Consider the following 21,289-nt stretch of genomic DNA (forward strand, 5'->3'; position numbering starts at 1 on the left):
CAGTCAGACAAGTACCGTTCTCCTGGCAACCGCCAAACCCAGACCCGTCCATCAGATTGCCAGATGGAGAAGCGCGATTCGTCACTCCAGAGAACGCGTCTCCACTGCTCTAGAGTCCAGTGGCGGCGTGCTTTACACCACCGCATCCGACGCTTTGCATTGCACTTGGTGATGTATGGCTTGGATGCAGCTGCTCGACCATGGAAACCCATTCCATGAAGCTCTCTGCGCACTGTTCTTGAGCTAATCTGAAGGCCACATGAAGTTTGGAGGTCTGTAGTGATTGACTCTGCAGAAAGTTGGCGACCTCTTCGCACTATGCGCGTCAGCATCCGCTGACCCCGCTCCGTCAGTTTACGTGGCCTACCACTTCGTGGCTGAGTTGCTGTCGTTCCCAAACACTTCCATTTTCTTATAATACAGCTGACAGTTGACTGTGGAATATTTAGGAGCGAGGAAATTTCACGACTGGATTTGTTGCACAGGTGGCATCCTATCACAGTTCCACGCTGGAATTCACTGAGCTCCTGAGAGCGACCCATTCTTTCACAAATGTTTGTAAAAACAGTCTGCATGCCTAGGTGCTTGAATTTATACACCTGTGGCCATGGAAGTGATTGGAACACCTGATTCCAATAATTTGGATGGGTGAGCAAATACTTTTGGCAATATAGTGTATATATTTTTTTTTTTTTTTTTTTTTTTTTTTTTTTTTTTTTTTTTTTTTTTTTTTCTGAAGTAAAATGATAACCATAAAATAGATTGGGACCAGTTTATATATGAATTCATGTTAGTTATGATAGTGATTTATTATTATATGCAATATCCCTATATATTTGGATATAAAAGGGAGAAATGCCAGAATATATTTTCTCAGTATTTGGAAACCCTTGTTATCACTGCATAAAAGGTTAAACTGGTTATACATTTGCAAAGTTTACACAAGAAAAGCCAATGGCCTCATTGTTGTGAATTTATAGCTATTTGCAACCAAGACAACAAAACACCCACAGTTGGCAACCTTGCTGTCAGCTTTCTTATTTTATTTTTTTATAAAACAATAAAGACCACATCATTATTTTCATATAAAATATAAACCAGCCCTATTAACGAAATAACCCTGAGCGTTATTTTGTTCTTGATAATGTTTTTTTTTTTTTTTTTTTTTTTTTTTTCCGTCAGGCACTTGTATGGACTCCTCTACTCGTCGTTGGAGGACGACGACATGGCGGCCTGAGGCGCCCTCAACTAAACGTGTGGACCTGGGGAGGAACGTTGGTCGTTTGGTGCATGGCGCGTGTTTTGAAGCTGCTCTGCTTGTGGAGAAATGTCCTGGGCCGTGAGTAGTGAGGAAACAGGAAGCGATTCTTGTGGGATGGAAGAGGGAAATAGTGACAATGAAGGTTGGAAGATAGCAGCATCAAAAAATGAGAAAAAGCGGAAAAAACAGAGATCAGTTAAAGGGGAATCTAGTTCAGAACAATCCAGTGATGATCAATCCATACATTCCACAGCACAACAAAATGAATTCAAAGTCATATTCAAAGTCGTTAATCAGGCAGACTCTTTTACAAACTGGAATCCGGTTCACTTAACAAAAACCATCAATAAACTTGTTGGAGAAGTCAGAGGTGCCAGAATTCTGTACAGTGGAGACCTGCTAATTAACTGCAGAGACAGCGCCCAGCAAGGCAAAGCAATACGTATTAACAAAATTGACGGGATAAGAGTTCAGTGCAGCCTAATGGAGAACAAAAAGATCAGCAGGGGAGTCATTGGAGGAGTTCCTCTGAAAATTTCTGAAAAAGAGATTCTGGAAAACATAAGCGGTGCAAAAGTAAAAGAAGTAAAACGGTTAAAAACAACAAGAAACGGAGAAAGATCTGACAGTTTATCTGTACTAATTAAATTCGAGGAAGAGCAATTACCAAGCAAAGTATTCATCGGTTACATCAGTTACAATGTCAAAATCTACAATCCACCACCATTGAGATGTTTCAAATGTCAAAAATTCGGACACATTGCAGCAGTTTGTAAAGGGAAACAGAGGTGTGGAAGGTGTGCAGGAGAACATGAATATGGTAAATGTGGAAAAGAAGCTAAAATAAAATGCTGTAATTGTGGTGGAGAACATACTGCTGCTTATCGCGGCTGTGAAGCAAGCAAAAGGTCTGAAGAAATAAAAAAAATGAAATTTGAGCTTGGAATAACTTATGCTGAAGCTGCAAAAAGGATCCCATCTCAGTCAGAAAAACCCAAACCTACAGTTCAACACACGGCAAATTTCAAACCTCTAGAGAAATCTCCAAAAATTGATGAAGACTCACTAATTGTTAAAAAGACAAATTTTGTTCTTTTCATGGTGGAAGTGATTAATTGTACTGCTCAGACGACAAAAAAAACAGAAAAAATCAAAATAATAGTGAAGGCTGCAGAAAAATATCTGGATGTTAAAGATATGAACTGGGAGATGGTTGGAAGCATGATGGAAAGACCAATGGGACCATCAGAAACTGGCAGAGGTACGATGACCTAGAGTAAATTAAAATTATACGGGCAAATGTAATTTAGTATAATTTAGTATTATGTGGGTTTAAGTTACACAGGTTATTTTATTGTATTTTTTTTTTTTTTTTTTTTTTGGGGGGGGTGAATCGTTTCCTGTTTCCTTGCTTTACTCCATATCAGTTGGTGGCGGTAATGCACATTTCACAAGTTTGCCAACCGCCATAAAATCTCATAAGAAGAAGAAGACATGGCGGCCTCCTTGCATCTGGGTCGTCAGGGAGTTTTATTTGGTCTCAGGTTGTCTCAGTTCAACAAATGTTTGTGGCACCGACAACCGTGTCAGGAGCGTGTGAGATATATCTTCCAGTCGTCATGGGTCCTCGGTGAGTGTTATACTGTAGTAATAGGGCTACCCTTTGTCCTTTTTTTAAGATGACATTTTGTTGCTAGCGTAAATATAATGGTTCCAATAGAACGTTTTCGATCCATTTCCCATTATTTTGCCGTGTGTCATCATATACAACAGCTTCTTTATTATGTATTACGGTATTTGACTTAACCATTTCCCTCGCGTTAAGGTTATAAAACAATCTGTTCGATAATTTTAGCTTAGCTTTGGATCTCCTACAATTGTTCTGGCTAAAATAGTTCGTATGATTATCATTTTTGTAAAGGATGTATTATATGTTTTTTTAAGAAGTTCGAATGGCCTCTTTATTTGCTTGCAAATTGAATTTTTCCTCAGTAGTGTTACGTTTAGTGATGGAAACCCCTTTGCAAAGTCTTTGACTGTGAATAATACACTTTTAATGAAACATCATCAATTAGGAATACAAAAGCACTTCATTATTGTGTGATTTTCTTATGGATGAACTGTTTAGGAGTTAGATGTCGACTGATACTGGTTTATTTTAGGTCGATACCTATACCGATTATTTTGACACCAATCTGCTACAATGAGGCGATTTTTTTTGCCACCCCCCCCCCCCCCCCACCCCACCCCCCATTTTTTAAAATAAAGTCATTACTATTTTATGTTTTTATGATAGAAATGACACATTGATACAAAATGTTAATGGAACCATAACAAATTAAACAAAGCACTAACAGTGGATTACAACTGGAGAAATCACCAGTGCATGGGCAAATTTTTCCTTTTATGTTTAACAGCAACAATGAAAAATGACGAGCACTGCTTTCAAAAACAGGCGTTTGTTTAATCTCCTTTTGGAGGTGACCTTCATTTAAAGGGCAGTTCAGCTGTGATACATGCTGAAAAAAAACAATATTTCACTACAGTGAACATAGAGCAAACTAAATGTTTGTAGCTAGTGCTGTTTCATAGACACCTACTTTATTAGTTACAAGTACCCATCTTAGAACAAATACTGATATCACCTTGAGACCAAGAAGTACATTGGTTGAAAACAAATCTAAAATTTTACACAAATTAAACCTTTTCTAAACAAACCAATTTGATTAATGGATTGTATTAAATGATCATTCAGTCCAAGTTTTTTGGCAGGGAGTGGCCTAGTGTTTAGGGCATAGAGCTTGGAATCCTGAGGTTCTGAGTTTGAGACCGACTGCCAAAAATTAAAATTAGCTTCATTTGATCTCAAGACATGACTCCTGAATAATGGATGAATATATGCAGATATCTAATGCTGATACAAGAAAATAACATGTTAATATCGTCCAACTGACGTATCTACCTCTAATAGGAAGGGAAGAAAAATCGGTCCATCTGTTTAAAAGCAGGGGTGCGCAACTCCAGAACTTAAAGTGTGGCTCTGCAGGTATTGGATGTGTAATTTCAGGTGAAAAAGTATTTCTTTTGTCAGACTTTCAATCAATTCTTTCAGAACAGTGTCACCTCAGCTTTTGAATTTGACCACTCTGTGTAGTTCAGCATCTTTTGGATGCTATCATCTCTGTCAGCTGGTAGCATCTTATGTAGTGAGACTATCCTAAAACTGAATATTGTTTGGCGTATATAAGGTTATACTCCTAAGTAGGGAAACTAACAACCCTCAAAGGCTCCATTCAAAACATATATTATCATGTGCAAAGACCCTTCTTCTTTTTTTTTTTTTTTTTTAGAAATATATTTATCGTCAAAATTACAACCTGTTCCACCCTCTCTTTTCAGCTTATGCCAACATTGTTAGACACCTGTTTTATCAAGTGTACTTACCCAAACAAGGATACAAAAGCAACCTTTAAATGAGCTGTTTAGTTGACATTGTGTGATAATTTAACATTTTTGGCAAGTTTACACTTACCCCTCAGGCAAAATGGATCTTGGAGTTTTAAAATGAATAATAAAGATGAAAAAGTTGACCAATTTTCAGCAGCAATTGCATTTAACTTGTTCCAAGGTTTGACTCTTGGGCTGCAAAGAGCCACTTTCTAGAGTGAATACATAGAATATCAGTCTAGAAAGGAGCTGGTAGGGCTCAATTTTAAAGGCAGGACTAACAGATTGAAAGGAAACAGGATAACATATATCACCGAAAATGTGTTTTTTTTTAAGACGAGCTATTACAAGTTGTTGAAATTTGAAAGATGAATCCATCTAATTTGAGATATAATAAAGGACTTCCTTAAAACGTTGCTCCGTTTTGAAAACGGTTAACAATCTTAACTGCTATGGTTACAGAAAATCCCTTTTGCATTATGGGTATTTTTCTGACCCAAGCCTAAATTCGTGTCTCTTGTGCTGTGATTTTTTTAAAGTCTGTTTTAGGCCATATAGTCAGAGCCTTACCAGGCTGACTTACACCTGTTCAGGCTACGGCAGGCCAATAGAGCCATAATTCCAACCAGTCTCTACCTTTAAAGGTATAATTAATGGTGTAGAAAAGACTGGTTTCCCTTTGACATTAATCAGATGCAGAGCTGGCAGCAAAGTAAAATAAAAAACAATCTATTTAGAATAAAGAAAATACTTTTCAGATTTGTTTTTTAAATTTACATCTAAAAACGAAAGATTTGTAATACTGTTACAAGTATAATTATTGTAAGACGTTAAAAAAAAGGAAAACAAACAGTTCTTAACGCATGATATAGAGATTTCTATAGTTCCTGTTTGATTTTATTTCTTAACTTCACCAGAAACTTTCTTGCTTTGTTTTGTTAAGATGTGATTTGTAAAGCAAGCACATGCTCACTGTAAGACACCCTGTCTAAAGTATTCCAGTCATTTTAGAGTGGTGAATCCAAGTCTTAATCAGCAATACCACAAGATTTAAAGATGTTAACATTTTTGAATAATGGTTTCGGTCTTTCATTTTATGCACATTTTAAAAAAGCTAAAGATTTTTGGGTTTTAAAAACGTTACAAAACTTTACATTCTCAATTTCCTGCAGGTGTCTCATAATGCACTATCTTTATCGAGTTTGAATGGGTTTACTTCCTTGTCTTCTAAATAAATAAATAAAATCTAATATATAGAGGCATTAAAAATGCATGATCAGTTAGACAAAAACAAAACAACACGTTTCACCCCTACCATCCAGCAGATGGCACTAGTTCTCTGCTTTTTGGAGAACTGATATTTTTCTTAAGGGTTTAAATTGGTTTGAATAGTTCATACAAGAAGTCTTTAAATTTGAAGTAAAAATTAGTAAATTACTTCAAGCTAGTGTTTTTATTTTTTCGCTTTTACTTTGGTTTTACTTGTGTAGTTCGGACACAGCAACACATTAGGATTCCTGGATTCTAACAGCAAATAATCTCTTAGAGCCTGTTATTTTTCATTCATGTTTGAGCCTGTTTCAATGTATTAAAATAATTATAGAAAATTGTTTCTATTTTGATTCTCCACTCTCTCATGTAGTTTTTGCTTTTACCATTTCTTACAATGCTGCTTCCTGATGGCCGCAGCAGCAAGACCAAAAAACCCAGCCATTCCTTTTATTTTATTTCTGTTTCAATATAAAACCTGCTATATTGTAATTATTTGTTTCAGGTATTTCTGAGGAGTGAGTTACTGCAATGCACCTTGCTTTTTATTTCCACTTTAAACATTCCACTGTTATTACTCAATTTTAACTCTTTATTATTCTAAAAACAGAGTAGTGATTAAAAGAAGATGATTTTTTTGTAATAATAGTTAACCTATATTCACATTTGATAAATTCACTGCCAAGAAATCGAGATCTGAAGTAACATTTTCTTGAAATAAGTGACATTTTTCTTCAAATAAGTAGGAAGAGCACAATTTGCATTTAAAATAAGAAATACAAACAACTGCAGTCTCTTATATCAAGTGCATAAAATCCAATCAGATTAAATGTGTCAGAAAAAAATTGTCTTTCCATTGTCTCCCGTTATGTATGTTGAAGAGTTTGTGGCTAAAGACACCCCTATGCCTCTGTGCTAACAGCCTATGTTCTCCAAACATCTACCTAAAATATGTATGGCCTCGGTCAATCTGTAAAAAAAAAACAACAACAGAAAACAGACCAGAAAAAAAGTTGAGGCAAGGAAGACAAGTTGTTGAAATAAGAAAGATTTCTTCTCTCCATCAGGCTATTTAGAGCCAGTTGACCTCTTGGTATCTGGCTGACTGCTGTCAGTGACGCCTGTTTGCTCAAACAACTAAGAAAGATGGAAACCTCTTTGTTTTGATGTAGTTGTCAGGTCCACAGTTAGACATGACCTGCTGTTACGTCTCATCGTTCAGCTGTGTGTTGGATCTGTTGACCCTTTCAGATCTGCTTACTGCCCAAACGTTCTGCCTTTATTTATTTTAATCATTTTAACTTATTTATTTTGGCACCCAAGTTGCTGCTGATGATGATTTTTAAGGTGTCACACTTTGATCTTTTTCACTGCTCATATTTTAATAACACTAGTGTCGCTTTCTTTCCCTCCTCTAGGTGTCAGTCCACTCAAAGTGCAAATGCCTGCCCTCTCCCCCACCATGGAGGAGGGGAACATAGTAAAATGGCTGAAGAAGGAAGGTAAATGGAGCACATGTCTATAGTTCCTGACAATGAAAGAAATAATAAATGCAATTTTTTGTGATATAATCTTTGTATTTTGTTTTCTGCTTACCCTTTAAAGTTTGTGGTCCATTTTTTTTCTAAACATAACTAAAAGCAATATTAAGGTCTATAATCAGCATTGGTCAACAACAAGTTTAAATAGTGGGGCAGTTCTTTTATTGACTCAATGAGTTAGAGGACTGCCTGCTATTCTCTGCTTAGCAACTCTTCTTAGCCAGGTGTCTTAGCCTCGCTCTGGTTCATCTTGGAACACTGTGTACACTTTGCTCTGATTGGCTGCCCTGCTTTGTTGCTATGTATTTTTTTTGCTTAAATTGAAGGGTTTACATTAATTTGCAAGATAAATAACAAAGAGAGAAAGGGAATGTTTTTTTTGTTTATTTTACTTAAACACATTCAACTTAATTGTTAAGTGTTTGTTTCATTTATTTTATTTTATTTTTTGTAATTATAGGTATTGTTAGCATACCCTTTAATTTAAATAGTCCAAAAGTATAAAGATTTTATTTCAACTGCTTTCTGGTGTAGCTTAAGGGTCCAGGCTTCTTGTTGAATCTTTAATACTGAAAGTCAAACCAAACCTCATTGGTCATTGGTTGTTAATTGGTTGCATAAATCCAATATTGTTTATTCTCTGGGGGTTTCTAATCCTTACTCCTTGGGATTTTTAGCTCGGTTCCTTATACTCCCATCCATTCTTCATTTCAAGCATACTGAAAACAAAGCTAATGACCAGAGGTATATGTATATATAGTTTTTGGTCCACTGATGTTAACCAACAGAATTGACAAAAACTCCTGGAAAGATGTCGAAACATCTTCAAAAAACTGCCTTTCAATTTAAGCCTGTGTGTTTTGGAGTTTATTTAAGTTAAGCAGAGATCTACGATAACACCTGCTGTATCTCCCAGTAGCACATTGTTTCTTAATACATAATCTTAGTGTTGCAGTCAAGACCAACCAAGACTAATGCCCAGGTATACACTGTACGTTTTTCTTTTTGCCCTTTTTGGGACGATTTCCAGTCGTGCGAGAATTCTTTGGATCGGGCCGAGTTTCAGCCTCATCGTGCGTCCTGCGTCGTGTAGTATACAGGGGATAACAAGGGACAATCAGCCTCTCATGACCACCTCCCGATCAGGAATCGTAAGTTCGGAAGAAAATGAAACATGAAATTCAGTCGGCCCTCATGAGGTTTTTGTGAGCAAACCCTGCTGTTGAAGCAGAGCTACAAGCTTCTACGAGCCTTTTTACCAGAACCTAAAGCACTGTGCATGTGCAAACAAGGGAGTTCTTCTTCTTATTCCAGATTAAGGAGTCAGACCAGCGCCATCTCTCGGTGCTCAGTCCGACGTGTGGTTTTTAGGCGCGCAGTGTGAGCAGGTAGATTGCATCTGAGCGTTTCGGGCCGAATAGAGCTGTGAACCTTTGAACCCTGCGGTGCGTCTTACAGTTTGAGCTTTAGCTGAATACAACATTTGAAAATATTGCACAGTGTATGCCCGGCTTAAAGGGGACCGAGGCAAGGCCAAGACCATAAAAGGTCTTTGTTGGTGTCTTCACTACAACACTATATAATCCTATGTATTCTATATTCAAAGCAATGCAGACATTTCCTGTTATTATCTTTAATACATTTATTTTATTTTTATTTCAGATCTTCTAGTGTGTTCTTAGTGTAAGCAGACCTCTTGTTAAGATCAATTGGAAATGCCAACAGTAGTTATTATGCATTTATTCCAGTCACAGCTCAAGTGATTCCTCTGCACTTTAGCTTAGCTCAGAACCTTTTTAATAATGAAGATGATGTTTCATCATTGGCTGGGGGAATGATAAATGATTATTAATGTGTCTCCTATAAGTTCTCAGATATGGTTCTTTGTTTTGACAGGTGAGGCTGTGGCAGCAGGTGATGCCCTGTGTGAAATAGAGACAGACAAGGCAGTGGTTACTATGGAATCCAATGATGATGGCGTTTTGGCAAAAATCATGGTAAGAGATGTAACTTATGAGTAACTTTGTTCTGGAGTGTATTCATATTCACATAGGCTACAGATCTGTTATCCTATTGGGGATCCTTCCTTGGATATGCTAATAGCAACTCATGTTTAATCTGCATTCCCTTTGTAGAGACAGCAGAAGCACTGACAAGTTAAATTCATTGACAAATGTTTTTCTCCGTCCCACCAGTGTGTTTATTAATTGTTTAAATTTTTAACAAGCTGCCAGAGATGGAGAAATCATCTGTCATTCAGCAGGATTCCACCACTAGAGAGCTTGCTTTACAAAAGAAAGTTCTCATACATGTGTAGAGGCAAATGTTGCTGCTTCATGTCCTTTAATCTGCATTTCTACCTCCCTTGTATTTTGGACTCCTCCTCATTCTGTTTTAAATGAATCAGCTTCAATTAAATATTTTACAACCAATCTTCACCACAAATGTGTATCCCGCATTTTCCCATTAGTGTTTTTCCTTTGTGTCTATTGCTTTATACTTCTTTCTCAAATAGAAATGGCTGTGCTATGTCTTTTTTTCTTATCACATCACTGGCTACTATTCTCTTCCATGTCTTTGCTACACTGGGGATAAGATAGTTTCCATAGCAACCACCCAAGAATTGGGGGTAGGGGCTTTAGCTGGCAAAGAAAGATGGTCCTCCTTTGACAAGCCCCAAGCTGTTGTACTTGTTGTGAAACTGTGTGTGTATCTGTGTGTTTAACTGCAGACCTTGGCAGGATTTTACAGATTTTAGAACGTTTCCACCGTCCTGTTTTGAATCAAATCTCATTAGCCTTTGGTAGTGTAGCTCCACCAGGCACCCAAAGGGTTCCTAATTTAAAGGCTAATATGATAATTTGCCCCTGACAGGTGTCAGTAGACATAGAAATTGACCTCCAGAAGGACTTTTTTAATGAGGGTCAAGCAGCATTAGTGCTGTCTGATAGAGAACAAGTAAGAATATTTCACGCTGAAATAATACCCGTTAGAGCTAATAAATGAACGTTGATGAGTTACTGTCTACTCCACTCTCAATAAAAAGAAAATTATGAAAACCTGAAACGCAGCGCATGGTATTATTAGCCAGTGACTTAAAAACATGAAATTTTTTTACATGTACTTATTACCAACCCTCTGATATATTGTATTAGTCTGTGACTGGATTGAATTAATAAAAACTATTGCTTGTTGATCTCTACATTTTACTGTCTCTCTGACAACAACTTTTGCTTTTCTGTTGGGAAACCAATTATTTTCAAAACAGTTCTGGTTGCTGAGATGAATTTAACTGATGTTGCGTGTTATTCTGTCTGGCTTTGATACTTTATGTAATAGAAATTACACTGAAATGTGACAGCATCACTGCTAAGGGGAAAGGAGTCATACTCGTGTATCTGTCATGCTTTATTGATCAGAGCCAGATGTTCTCATTTCCTAAACACAGTCCCTCGCGAATCTCTACATATATCGCTCATATTCAAGTCTAGTAAAATTCTATCAATCTCTTTTAGAGAAAGCAAAAGTACAATGCAGAAATGTGCTCAAAAGCTTAGGAGCTTTTATATGAGCCTGATATGCTGAACCTAATTGGACTTCCCAGCCTTGCTTATATTACCGGTCGAATGTGACACTTAAAGATTTAGTCCGGACTAAACCTGTTGCTATTCAGATTAGAGATGTCCCGATCCAGGTTTTTGCACTTCCGATCCGATACCGATATTGTTTTTTGGCTTCCGATCCGATACCGATACTGGCCGATACCAGCCTATCCGAGCATGTATTTAAGTTTAAGTTAAAGTATTTAGCCTTAGTTGTAAGACTAATGTTGAAAAGGGTTTTAGTACTCTTGATAGCATCTAGCCAGCTAAATTAGGTGAGATTGAATAAAACACAATGCTTGGTAACACCAAACTTACCTGTTTATTAAGAGATAAACACAAACTGGACAAAATTATTAATAGCAATCTAATATTGCACAGTGAACAGTAAAACCGTAAACAGTTAAAGGTGCTATATTACTGTAAGTTTTAATAATAATGAAAAACAGGGAAACACTGGCGCAAAATAGTGGAATGGATCGTTTCAATCGGCGAAACTGGAAAATACGGACCGGATTTTTTTTAAAAACTGGATCGGCAGTCTGGATCAGCATTTTACATGCTTTGCCGATACGCATTTTTTTGCCAATATCGGCGTCCCGATCCGATACGTGGATCGGATCGGGACAAGCCTAATTCAGATATATGCTAGTAGTTTTGTTTCTGAATCATGATCATTTCTATCAAACTATCCAAGATGGCGGCATAGGTGTTTTCACGTCTGTCTGCGTTACCTGTGTCTGTGTTTTTAATGAATTAATTGGGCTATATTTCTTAGATTTTTTTTTGGATCACGTTTTCCTCAGAGCACTTCTTTAAGTGGCATCACAAAATCGTAACACTATGGCGATGAGTAGCCATAAACAACTATGTAAGCCTAGGCCTACTCAGTCACGTAGGTCTGGCTGCACTTTCAGACTCCCAGTTTATCTATCATTTGTGTTTGCGCTGTACTCACCGTTCATGGGCGTCGTGGGAGCTGCGAATGATGATGGATTTTATAATTCCTCTTGGCGGATTGTACTGTCGAATGCTGGAACTGGGTTGTGTACTGACACGAGCGGATTTGCACCCCTAACTGGATGTGTTTTAATTTCAGCTGTATTTCTGCTTATGAAGTTCAGAAGGCTTTGCAAGGACTAGACTGTAAAAAGTCTGCTGGGCCTGACCAGATTGAACCGTATTTTCTTAGGACTGCTGCTAACTTGATTGCTGAGCCTATTGCCTCAATTTTTAATCTTAGTTTATGTAGTGGTACCATACCTACATCTTTGAAGTCTGCTTTTGTCCTCCCACTTTTGAAAAGTGGAGACCCTTCCTTATTGGACAAGTATCGCCCAATCTCTAGATTGTCTGTGCTGGCCAAACTGTTTGAATCTCTTATAAACGAGCAACTCAAACTTTTTTTAACTGAGAACTCAATTTTAAACCCATTGCAGTCTGGCTTTCGACAAGGTCATAGTACAGTCACAGCTGTTACCACAGTCACAAATGACATTTTGAATGCTTTAGATAATAAGAAGTCTTGTGCTGCAATATTCATTGATCTTTCTAAAGCGTTTGATACAGTGGACCATGATCTTCTTTTGAAGCGATTACAAAGAATAGGCTTTAGTGATACTGTACTACGGTGGTTTTCAAATTACCTTAATGATAGAACGCAGTGTATTGTAATTGATAACTATACCTCAACATCATTAGAAGTTACAATGGGGGTCCCACAAGGGTCAGTTTTGGGTCCAATTTTATTTTCTCTTTATATAAATGACTTGGGTAAGGACCTAAAGACAGCAAAAGTGCATCTTTATGCAGATGACACTATTTTGTACACCACAGCTTCATCAGTGAATGCTGCATTTGCACAATTGCAGTCTGCTTTTAATCATGTACAAACATTTCTTATTGAATTAAAGTTGGTACTGAATGATAAAAAAACTAAAACAATCACATTCACACATTCACGATCCTCACCTAACATTAGTGTTTCAACACAAGATGGCACTAAAATAGAAGGAGTATCATCTTACAAGTATTTAGGCATCTGGTTGGATGATAAGATGTCCTTTGGTGTCCATATTGAGAGCCTCTGTAAGAAACTTAGACCAAAGTTGGGTTTTTTCTTTAGAATGAGGAAGTGCTTTCCCTATCTTGCGAGGAAAAGGCTAGTTCAGAGCACATTCCTGTCAGTGCTTGATTATGGGGATACACTGTATATTCACTCCAGTTTATTCTTACTTAAAAAACTGGATGTACTGTACCACTCTGCCTTACGTTTTATCACAGGTGCATCAGCTAGGACTCACCACTGCACTCTCTATGAAACTGTACAGTGGTCTTCTCTTTACATGAGGAGAAAAATTCATGTACTGACTTTTATTGCCAAAGCCCTTATGGGTAAACTACCTTTATACATTTTTAATTTACTTTCCATTCGAGATAGTACTTACAGGACTAGGTCATCAGAAAAAATACTTTTACATACTCCATTTACAAGAACTGAACTAGGAAAAACAGCATTTTCATCATTTGCACCTAAAGCATGGAATGAACTTCAAGCCACTTTAAATCTTGAAGTACTTCCATCCATAAATTCTTTTAAAGACCTGTTAAAATCATCATTCACTGACAGATGCAACTGTTTTTGATTGGATGCCTTGTTTTCTATTTGCTTTTTGGTTGTATGTGTATGCCCAATCTTGTTGTGTTGTGTTTACTTTTGCCTAGATGATATGTAGCTGTGGTTGTCTTGTCTCCTGTGGTTTTATGTTAATGTAACTTTTTAAGCCGCCTTCTTGGCCAGGACTCCCTGGAAGAAGAGTTACTTTAACTCAATGGGACTTTCCTGGTTAAATAAAGGTTAAATAAAAAATAAAAAAAATTTGACATTAAGTTGGTTAAATATCTCCACATAGCAGAATTATTGAGGATCACAGAGATATGCATGAATCCTACAAAATACCACCTTGTGCTTAATTTTGATTATGTCACTAGAGCAAAGTTAAAAGATTTTAACACACAGAAAGCCATAAATCAGTGGATCTCAAAGAGGATGGCACAGTGTAATTGCAAGGAGTGTTTTAAAAATGAATTGAATAAATTGTTTTTTTATACATAATTTATTTACTGAAAGTAGAATAAACAGTTAAACTTAAAATAATTACACTTTAAAGATGGTAGTTGAGAGATATAAATGAGATTGTCGTTTATTTTATGGCAATATTTAACTTGACTGCTGTTGCCTTTTCTTTGTTGGGGTGTGGTTAGAAATTGATTTTTTTTTTTTTGTTGTCTGAAACAGTAAAGCTGTTTTTCATCTGCAGATTTATGCTTTGGATAAACTGGTATCAAGGGCACTAATATCTTCTGGTCCAACGTTAACAAACATGAGCTAAACTCAGCTTTTCTCTCAAGCATTCTGAATATGGAGAGACTTCATCTCACACGGCCGCTCTCATGGCAGCCGGACCACCACTGTATTCTGTAATACTGGTTTAATTGTGTCTACACAAACATTTTGTCTGCTAATATAAGCATCAACATGAAAATAAAAGCACAAATGTACCTTTATTTATTTGAAAATCAATTCAAGGTGCCAGCGGGCTCCTATGAGGGCCACATCGAGGCAGCAGCAGATTAGACGAGCGTTAATAAACCCGGTGTTTTGCTCAGCTGGAGTTTTTGGAAAGTTCTAAGAAGATCTTCAAAATGCTAAATTAAGAAATGGGAACAAGACACAGACATTTCAGCAGGCATTTTTTTTTTAAACAGTGCATTAAGTATCTGTGGTGGGAAAGGTATTTCATCTGGTTGGAAAAATCCTTCTGAGACCTCTTTGATTGATCTCCATGGAAATGTACAGAGCTCTGTGTTTCCCAAAGAGGCCCTTATTCTTACCCTCATCTATCACCACCTGCTTCTCGAGACAGGTGTGGAAAAACCAGACAGACTACACACATGCAAATGTGCATACGTGCAAAAAGCAGTTTTGGGTGACACTTTGTATTTACACAGGGAAAAAAAATCAAATTTTTAGAGTCGTACACTAGATCTGTTCACCTATAATATTAAAGCTTTATTAAACCTAATTTTGGTTATTAACAAAAAACTGAGCTTAATATTTGATGGTGACTGTAGAAGAATTGATTGACTGATTGACACAGTTACTAAGAAAGGAGGATACTTCCGCTGTATTTGACTCTTAAAGCCCCAGCATCTATAAAATTAAATTCAATTTAATTCAGTTTATTTATATAGCGCCAAATTCACAACACATGTCATCTCAAGGCACTTTGCAGTTCAACCAGATCATACAGTCAAATTGATACAAAGTTTTCTATCTAAGGAAAACCAGTTGATTGCATTGACTCAAATACAATCCCTCACACTAAGCATGCTTGTAGTGACAGTGGAGAGGAAAAACTCCCTTTAAACAGGAAGACTGGGGTTCAAGGAGACAGAAGCAGAGATACAAAAAGCAGCTGTAAAAGGCGGCCCCGTCCAGGAAACACACAGCCAGGCAGACGAGCTCCAAGGCAGCTCCCATGCCAGAGATCAAGATTGACTTCTAAAAAACAAATTTGTTTTCAACCTCAAGAATAATTTAATAATTTTAGTCATTAAATATAAAAAAAAATTGTGTATCTAAAGGAGATTTAGTGTTAAATTTACAAAAATAGTTACTTATTGTGGAAAAAACATTAATGTTTATGATGTATTTATAAGGCTTCTTTGGATATTGGGAGTTTCTGAGGTTGAAACGTTTGTGAGAGTATTATAACCTTCTTTACCAGGACAGTTTGCAATTCTACAGCTGTTAACATCAAGCTTGTCTGTTTTTTTTTTTGTTTTTTTTTGTTTGTTTTTTTGTCTAAGTGTCTATTTTGGATTGTGCACTGTCTATGCTGAGTTTCACACTAAATAAATGTCAAAAGTAAGGATTCCCCAATTAAATATTGAAATCAGTTGGATATCAGCCAAGAATGGAACATCAGATTATGTTGGCCTATATCTAAATTCTCTGATATTAGCATGCTGATAAAAACAGTTTATGGTCATTTTAAGTTTCTATCCAACAGGGCTTGTGTTCCACACACAGAGCCACTGTGATCACAACAGCATCTGAGTTCAAAACTTGTTTTTTTCTTCTAATTTATTATTTATTTAACTCAGTCAAGTTCTACCGGCTGTCTGTCAGGGTCACAGGGGGTCCTGATCTCCAGCTGTCTCTGGGCAAAGGATGGGCTACACCCTAGAAGTCCGCCAGTCCATCACAGGTTCAACATAGACGTATAACCACACACCTGACAGCAATTTAGAGAAACCAAGCAGCCTAACGGTCCTGTTTGGACTTTGGGAGGAAGCTCGAGTGAACATTCTTACTGCAGGGCATCAGTGCTGCACACTGCACAACCTATTTATTCAATAGATTCTAGAATATTCTTATGTCTATACTTAAAGTTCATGTAACCCATTGGTTAACAATAAAAGGGTCAGTTGTTCTCATACCTATTGATATTGACCATTGTTGATCTATTGAAATGGTTAATAATCGAAGCTGCAATATTGTACTGGAAATTAAAAATCAGATAGTGTTTATCAGAATGACAATAAGTCCTACTTGACTTAAATCTTATTGGTATTTATATATATCTATATATATCTATAAATATCTATATATATATATATATATATATAGATATGTGCTTCATTATATAGAGCAGTGCTTAATGGGACTCAGGCATACAGATTTATTTAAAGCTCCATCCATATTTATCTCTGTATCTTTGCTGCAGGACAGCCGCGTCATCTTTAAAGCACAAAAGTAGGGTAGTCGAGGCAAAACCTTGTGGCTCAGGTGTTCTCACTCTTTTGTTATTTCCAGTTTGGTGGGTTGATCATTGGAGTTCTGCTTTTCGATTTCACCAGCTTGCACGGATAGAGAGCACATTACCTGTTTAAATGCTACTTCAGTCATATTTTCCCCATTTCTTTTCTGTTTCTAAATTCTCATTATAATCTTTTTTACCAGTTTGATGAAACAGCACAAAGTGTTTCCTCACCTCTTCTTTTGTTTCTGTATTCATTTTTAACTAACTGTGACAAGCATCCTTGTATAAAGTGATAAAGTGCAGCCTGCTGAAGGCTCTGTTGTGCCCAGTCTTCAATTATATGGATCTATATTTGAGAAACAACACCCCGCATAGCTTAGAGAGATAAACAAAAGGCTTGTGTTTGATTTGGTTTACTAAGTAACAAGAAAATCAATGGCTAACATCATAGAGAACCATAGCAACACTGCATTTTAAAAGAAGTCTGTTGTGCTGCAGTGTGGTTTTTCTCCAGGATCATACAGTTAAGTTATGAAATTGGAAAGAGGATGAAAGAGGTTCCTCATTAATGGTTCTCAAACAGTTTAGTCAGTAAGAAGAGATTTCAACTGACTTCAGAGCTCAGAAATAGCTTCCTTTTTTTTTTAGCTTATGTAATTTTCTACAAGTTTGCACAAGAGTCCTTTTACTTTTTTGTTCCCCTTATGATTGCAATTGTTGAGTGATAGAATCTGTTTCCAATGATTTTCTGAAGTGGCTTGCTCGCCCTCTTTGCAGATGGAGGAGGGCAGTCGTAACGTGCGCCTTGGCACGCTCATTGCCCTAATGGTAGAAGAAGGGCAGGACTGGAAGCAGGTTGAGATCCCTCCTCCAGATGTTGCATCACCATCTGTCTCAGACACTGGAAATGCCTCAGTGATGACCCCTCCTGCTCCATCTCCAAGCTCTCTACCAAAACCAGTCCCATCAGAGCCGTGAGTCGTACATTTTGGTCTCTTGATCCATACAAATTAAATCTGTCTAGTGTAACTTAAAGCTTATTTAGATAGTACGTTAACAATTGCAGTCAGACTTGTATTGATTAATGTATATTGATTCAAATTATTATTAGAATAATTAAATGGTGATGTTAAAATTCTGTGAATAGTAGAAGAGCTTCAGTTTTGTGCCACAGACCAGATTTTGGTTATAGATGTGTGATAAGTTCCTAAAATAATATGTTCAACACTGTGAAGCCACTAATTACATTACATTATTACATTTATATCATGCTGCAAGTTTTCAAGGCTGCCTCTAAACAAGATGAGGTTTTCTATTACACTAGCCAGTCATTGCCTTCTAGTTCATCTGCACTTTAAAGCTGAAAAGGTCACTTCCTCTGGAAACCCATTCTGATTGGAATCTAAACTAAGAATTAGATGGTATGGGTGCTTGTTAGAAGTTTATTTTCCTCTTTACAGAATTCAGAGGCAAGGTCTTTTTATTAGAATATAGCCACACTCAACCTGAAACACAACCTGTCCTGTGTGCTATTCCTCCTTATCATTTTGATATTGCCTTATGAACCTTAAGTCTGGTTATAGTAAGTTTAAAAGCTTGCCTTTGAATTCCTTACTGTGTGTTTATTTTTAAGCCATGTGGCTTTTTTACAGCTACATTTTTAGCATAATTTACGACACTTTCTTTCAAACACAGGTTGCGTTTGAGTCCAGCAGCGAGACACATTTTGGCGTCCCATGGTATCGACCCAAAGTTGGCTACTCCCACAGGGCCAAGGGGACTGATCACTAAAGAGTGAGTGGCTCATTAGTTTCACATCAGAGCTAACTAAATGTAAGCTTTGCTTTGTTTCACTTGGGATCCAACATAATTGATGTACAAAGTTCTAATGTGTAGAAGCAGACTTAGATCAGTACTTTTAAATGCTGGAGCATTTCTTCGGTTTTTTAATACTGATATATATGTAGCAGCTGCTAGTCTGACTCATGTTATCTCACAACAGATGTAATGCTTTTGGTGCGGGTGTCTCCTGGTCAGGGCATTTCTGGCTTTAGCCCAAAATAATTTCTTTGTGGTGTTGTCAGTTTGTAGTTTGCAGCACAACTGCAAGCTTACAACACTGCACTACATTACACTACACCACACAAAGACAGAAAACACAGCCATTTACAATTTTTTCTTCAGTTTTTCAAAGCTTCATCATGCTGCCCAAGAGCGACAGTCAATTGTTTTTCAGGAGTTTTCCCACAATCTGTTGATAGTTGTGATATTTATGGGTTAAATCACAAGATGTCTATAGATGTATACATCTGCGAACCCCCAGCAGTCACAGCTATTGCTTTTTTCTTGTGGATCTTTCCACATAGTTCTACATCTTCCTAGGTCCTCAGTGCCAAAATTCTGTCCACATTGATGCTGCACACAGGGGCGTGGAAGCCCAAAGTAACGTAATATGGCCCCATGGACACATTGAGCCTAGACCAAGCTTTAACATTAATAAGAAAATCTATCATACATCCCTTAATTATACTGATGTTAGAGATCTTGTTTTCAGTGTAAGGGTTATTCTTAAAAACAGATACATTTTGCTGTACAAATTGCGGAATATGGCTTTAAACAAGGTGCCACAATGCTCTAGAAAACAAAAAGAAAGACTTTTTATAAGCTAGAATCTCCCAGATTGCCATTAAGGGTGTGGGAATCAGCCCAAGATTTTCCCAGACTCAGAAACTAACACTGGTTTTTACCATTGATCTATTAGTGTCTTCTCTTTTTTTGTAATGGTTCATCTCTCTACAAAGATTTTGTGAAATTATTTTTAGAATTATTTTTCTTTGCAGTTTCTGATTTTTACCAAGCATAATTTAAATGCTCACATGCTGTAGTACAAATTCCCCTACCACTTTGGGCAGTATGGGAACAGCAAAGGGCCACAGAACTAAACTCAAAGCAAGACCAAAGGGGTAAAGACATCAGAGCCTCCGTAAGTTTGAGGTTTTTGTTTGTTCAGTTTTCTAGTTGATCTCCTCCGATATCCATAAAGGCCTTGTAAACAGAAAGAATTTAAGAACATAAGCTGAAAGACGGTTGGTTAAGATCTTTAGTCTTCTAGTCCAGTTCTAAACTAGTTTCACTGAACAAGCTTTGAACACACACACATTGTAATGGCTACCTGCCATCACTTGAGACCTATCTGAATGCTCTTGCTGCTCTCCAAACAGCCTGCTGGGGAATCTCATTACGGAACTTCTGTTGCTATAGCGACCCAGTCTCAAGGATTCATGGTGACCATGGAAACATGGACAGTATGTTCTTAGATGAATGTGTCTGTCTTTGTTCAGAGGAATGCAACTATTTTTTTTTTAAATGAGCTTGAACGATTGGAAAAAAAGTTCTTAAAAAATGTAAACAATAACAATAAGCCTTGTTATTAAAAAAAAACAAAGCTAAAGGTGTCTTTCATTTTAGAAGCAAAAATTTTAAATGTCAATCATTTTCTTCATTTGAGTTCATGAACCCCATATAATAAAAATGACAAATCATTATTTCCATATCTGATTTTCTGCTGTTTTAGCTTCAAAATCATTTAATTTTATTAAATACTTCTCTTCCTTAATTCCATCTTCAGGTTAAAGTAAATCAGCAGTTCTTTCCAGATACATATTGTCCACAGCGACATTGGAATTATGACATGCTTTTGATTTATTATGCATCACTCCTCATTCCAGTTGGACAGTTACTTTTTGACTTGTTAAGCAAATAATGGAAAGAGGATTTTCAGTTTTTTTTTATATATTCCGGAGTGTTAACTGCACAGTTTTTGTGGCTAAATCAGTAAATTCGTGTGACTCTTTGATAACAAACTAAAAGACTAGATAACTGTCCTTTTTACACGTGAACCAAAAGGCAAATTAATTATTTTGTCTGAGTAACTTTGCAAAATAGAATAAAGAATTAAATCAAGTAAAATACGTAGTTTCATCATTTCTCCTGCTTGTTCTGTGGGGCCATTGGAAGATATTGTCTCTCTGCCCTCTTCTTTGTTTTGAGAATTTTTGTATGTGAGAGATGCCTTGTTTCCCTTTTAATATTCAAGTCACCTTCTCTTGCTCTTTCAGAAGTTATTTTGCCTTGGCTGTTTGTAAGAGTGCAACTGCAATAAAGAGATCAGCGGTGTTGTTATCAACCTGGTTGGATCTTGTTGGAGAGCACTTTTTTTGTTTAATTCCTAAACTGATTATCAAGATGACATTTTGGAAATACTCTAGGATTTCTAGGCTGCCTCCAAAGACAAATCTATTATGGAAAGGGAGAAGCGTGGAAAGACCCGGAGAGACTAAA

The 21,289-nt window shown here is 36.9% G+C and overlaps 1 protein-coding gene across 1 annotated transcript in view; it reads left to right on the top strand.

The window, feature by feature from the left end:
- The first annotated feature begins 1,172 nt into the window (after positions 1-1,172).
- Positions 1,173-21,289, top strand: part of pdhx (pyruvate dehydrogenase complex component X) — a 48,858-nt gene continuing 28,741 nt past the window's right edge. Inside the window, exons 1-6 of the mRNA XM_038275280.1 lie at positions 1,173-1,225; positions 2,756-2,891; positions 7,396-7,479; positions 9,415-9,515; positions 17,726-17,922; positions 18,644-18,742. Coding sequence (XP_038131208.1) covers positions 2,756-2,891; positions 7,396-7,479; positions 9,415-9,515; positions 17,726-17,922; positions 18,644-18,742 — 617 coding nt within the window. The 5' untranslated portion in view covers positions 1,173-1,225. The remainder of the gene's footprint in view (positions 1,226-2,755; positions 2,892-7,395; positions 7,480-9,414; positions 9,516-17,725; positions 17,923-18,643; positions 18,743-21,289) is intronic.

Source organism: Cyprinodon tularosa, unplaced genomic scaffold (assembly GCF_016077235.1).
Source record: "Cyprinodon tularosa strain WSP-4 unplaced genomic scaffold, ASM1607723v1 ctg121, whole genome shotgun sequence".
Taxonomy (NCBI): domain Eukaryota; kingdom Metazoa; phylum Chordata; class Actinopteri; order Cyprinodontiformes; family Cyprinodontidae; genus Cyprinodon; species Cyprinodon tularosa.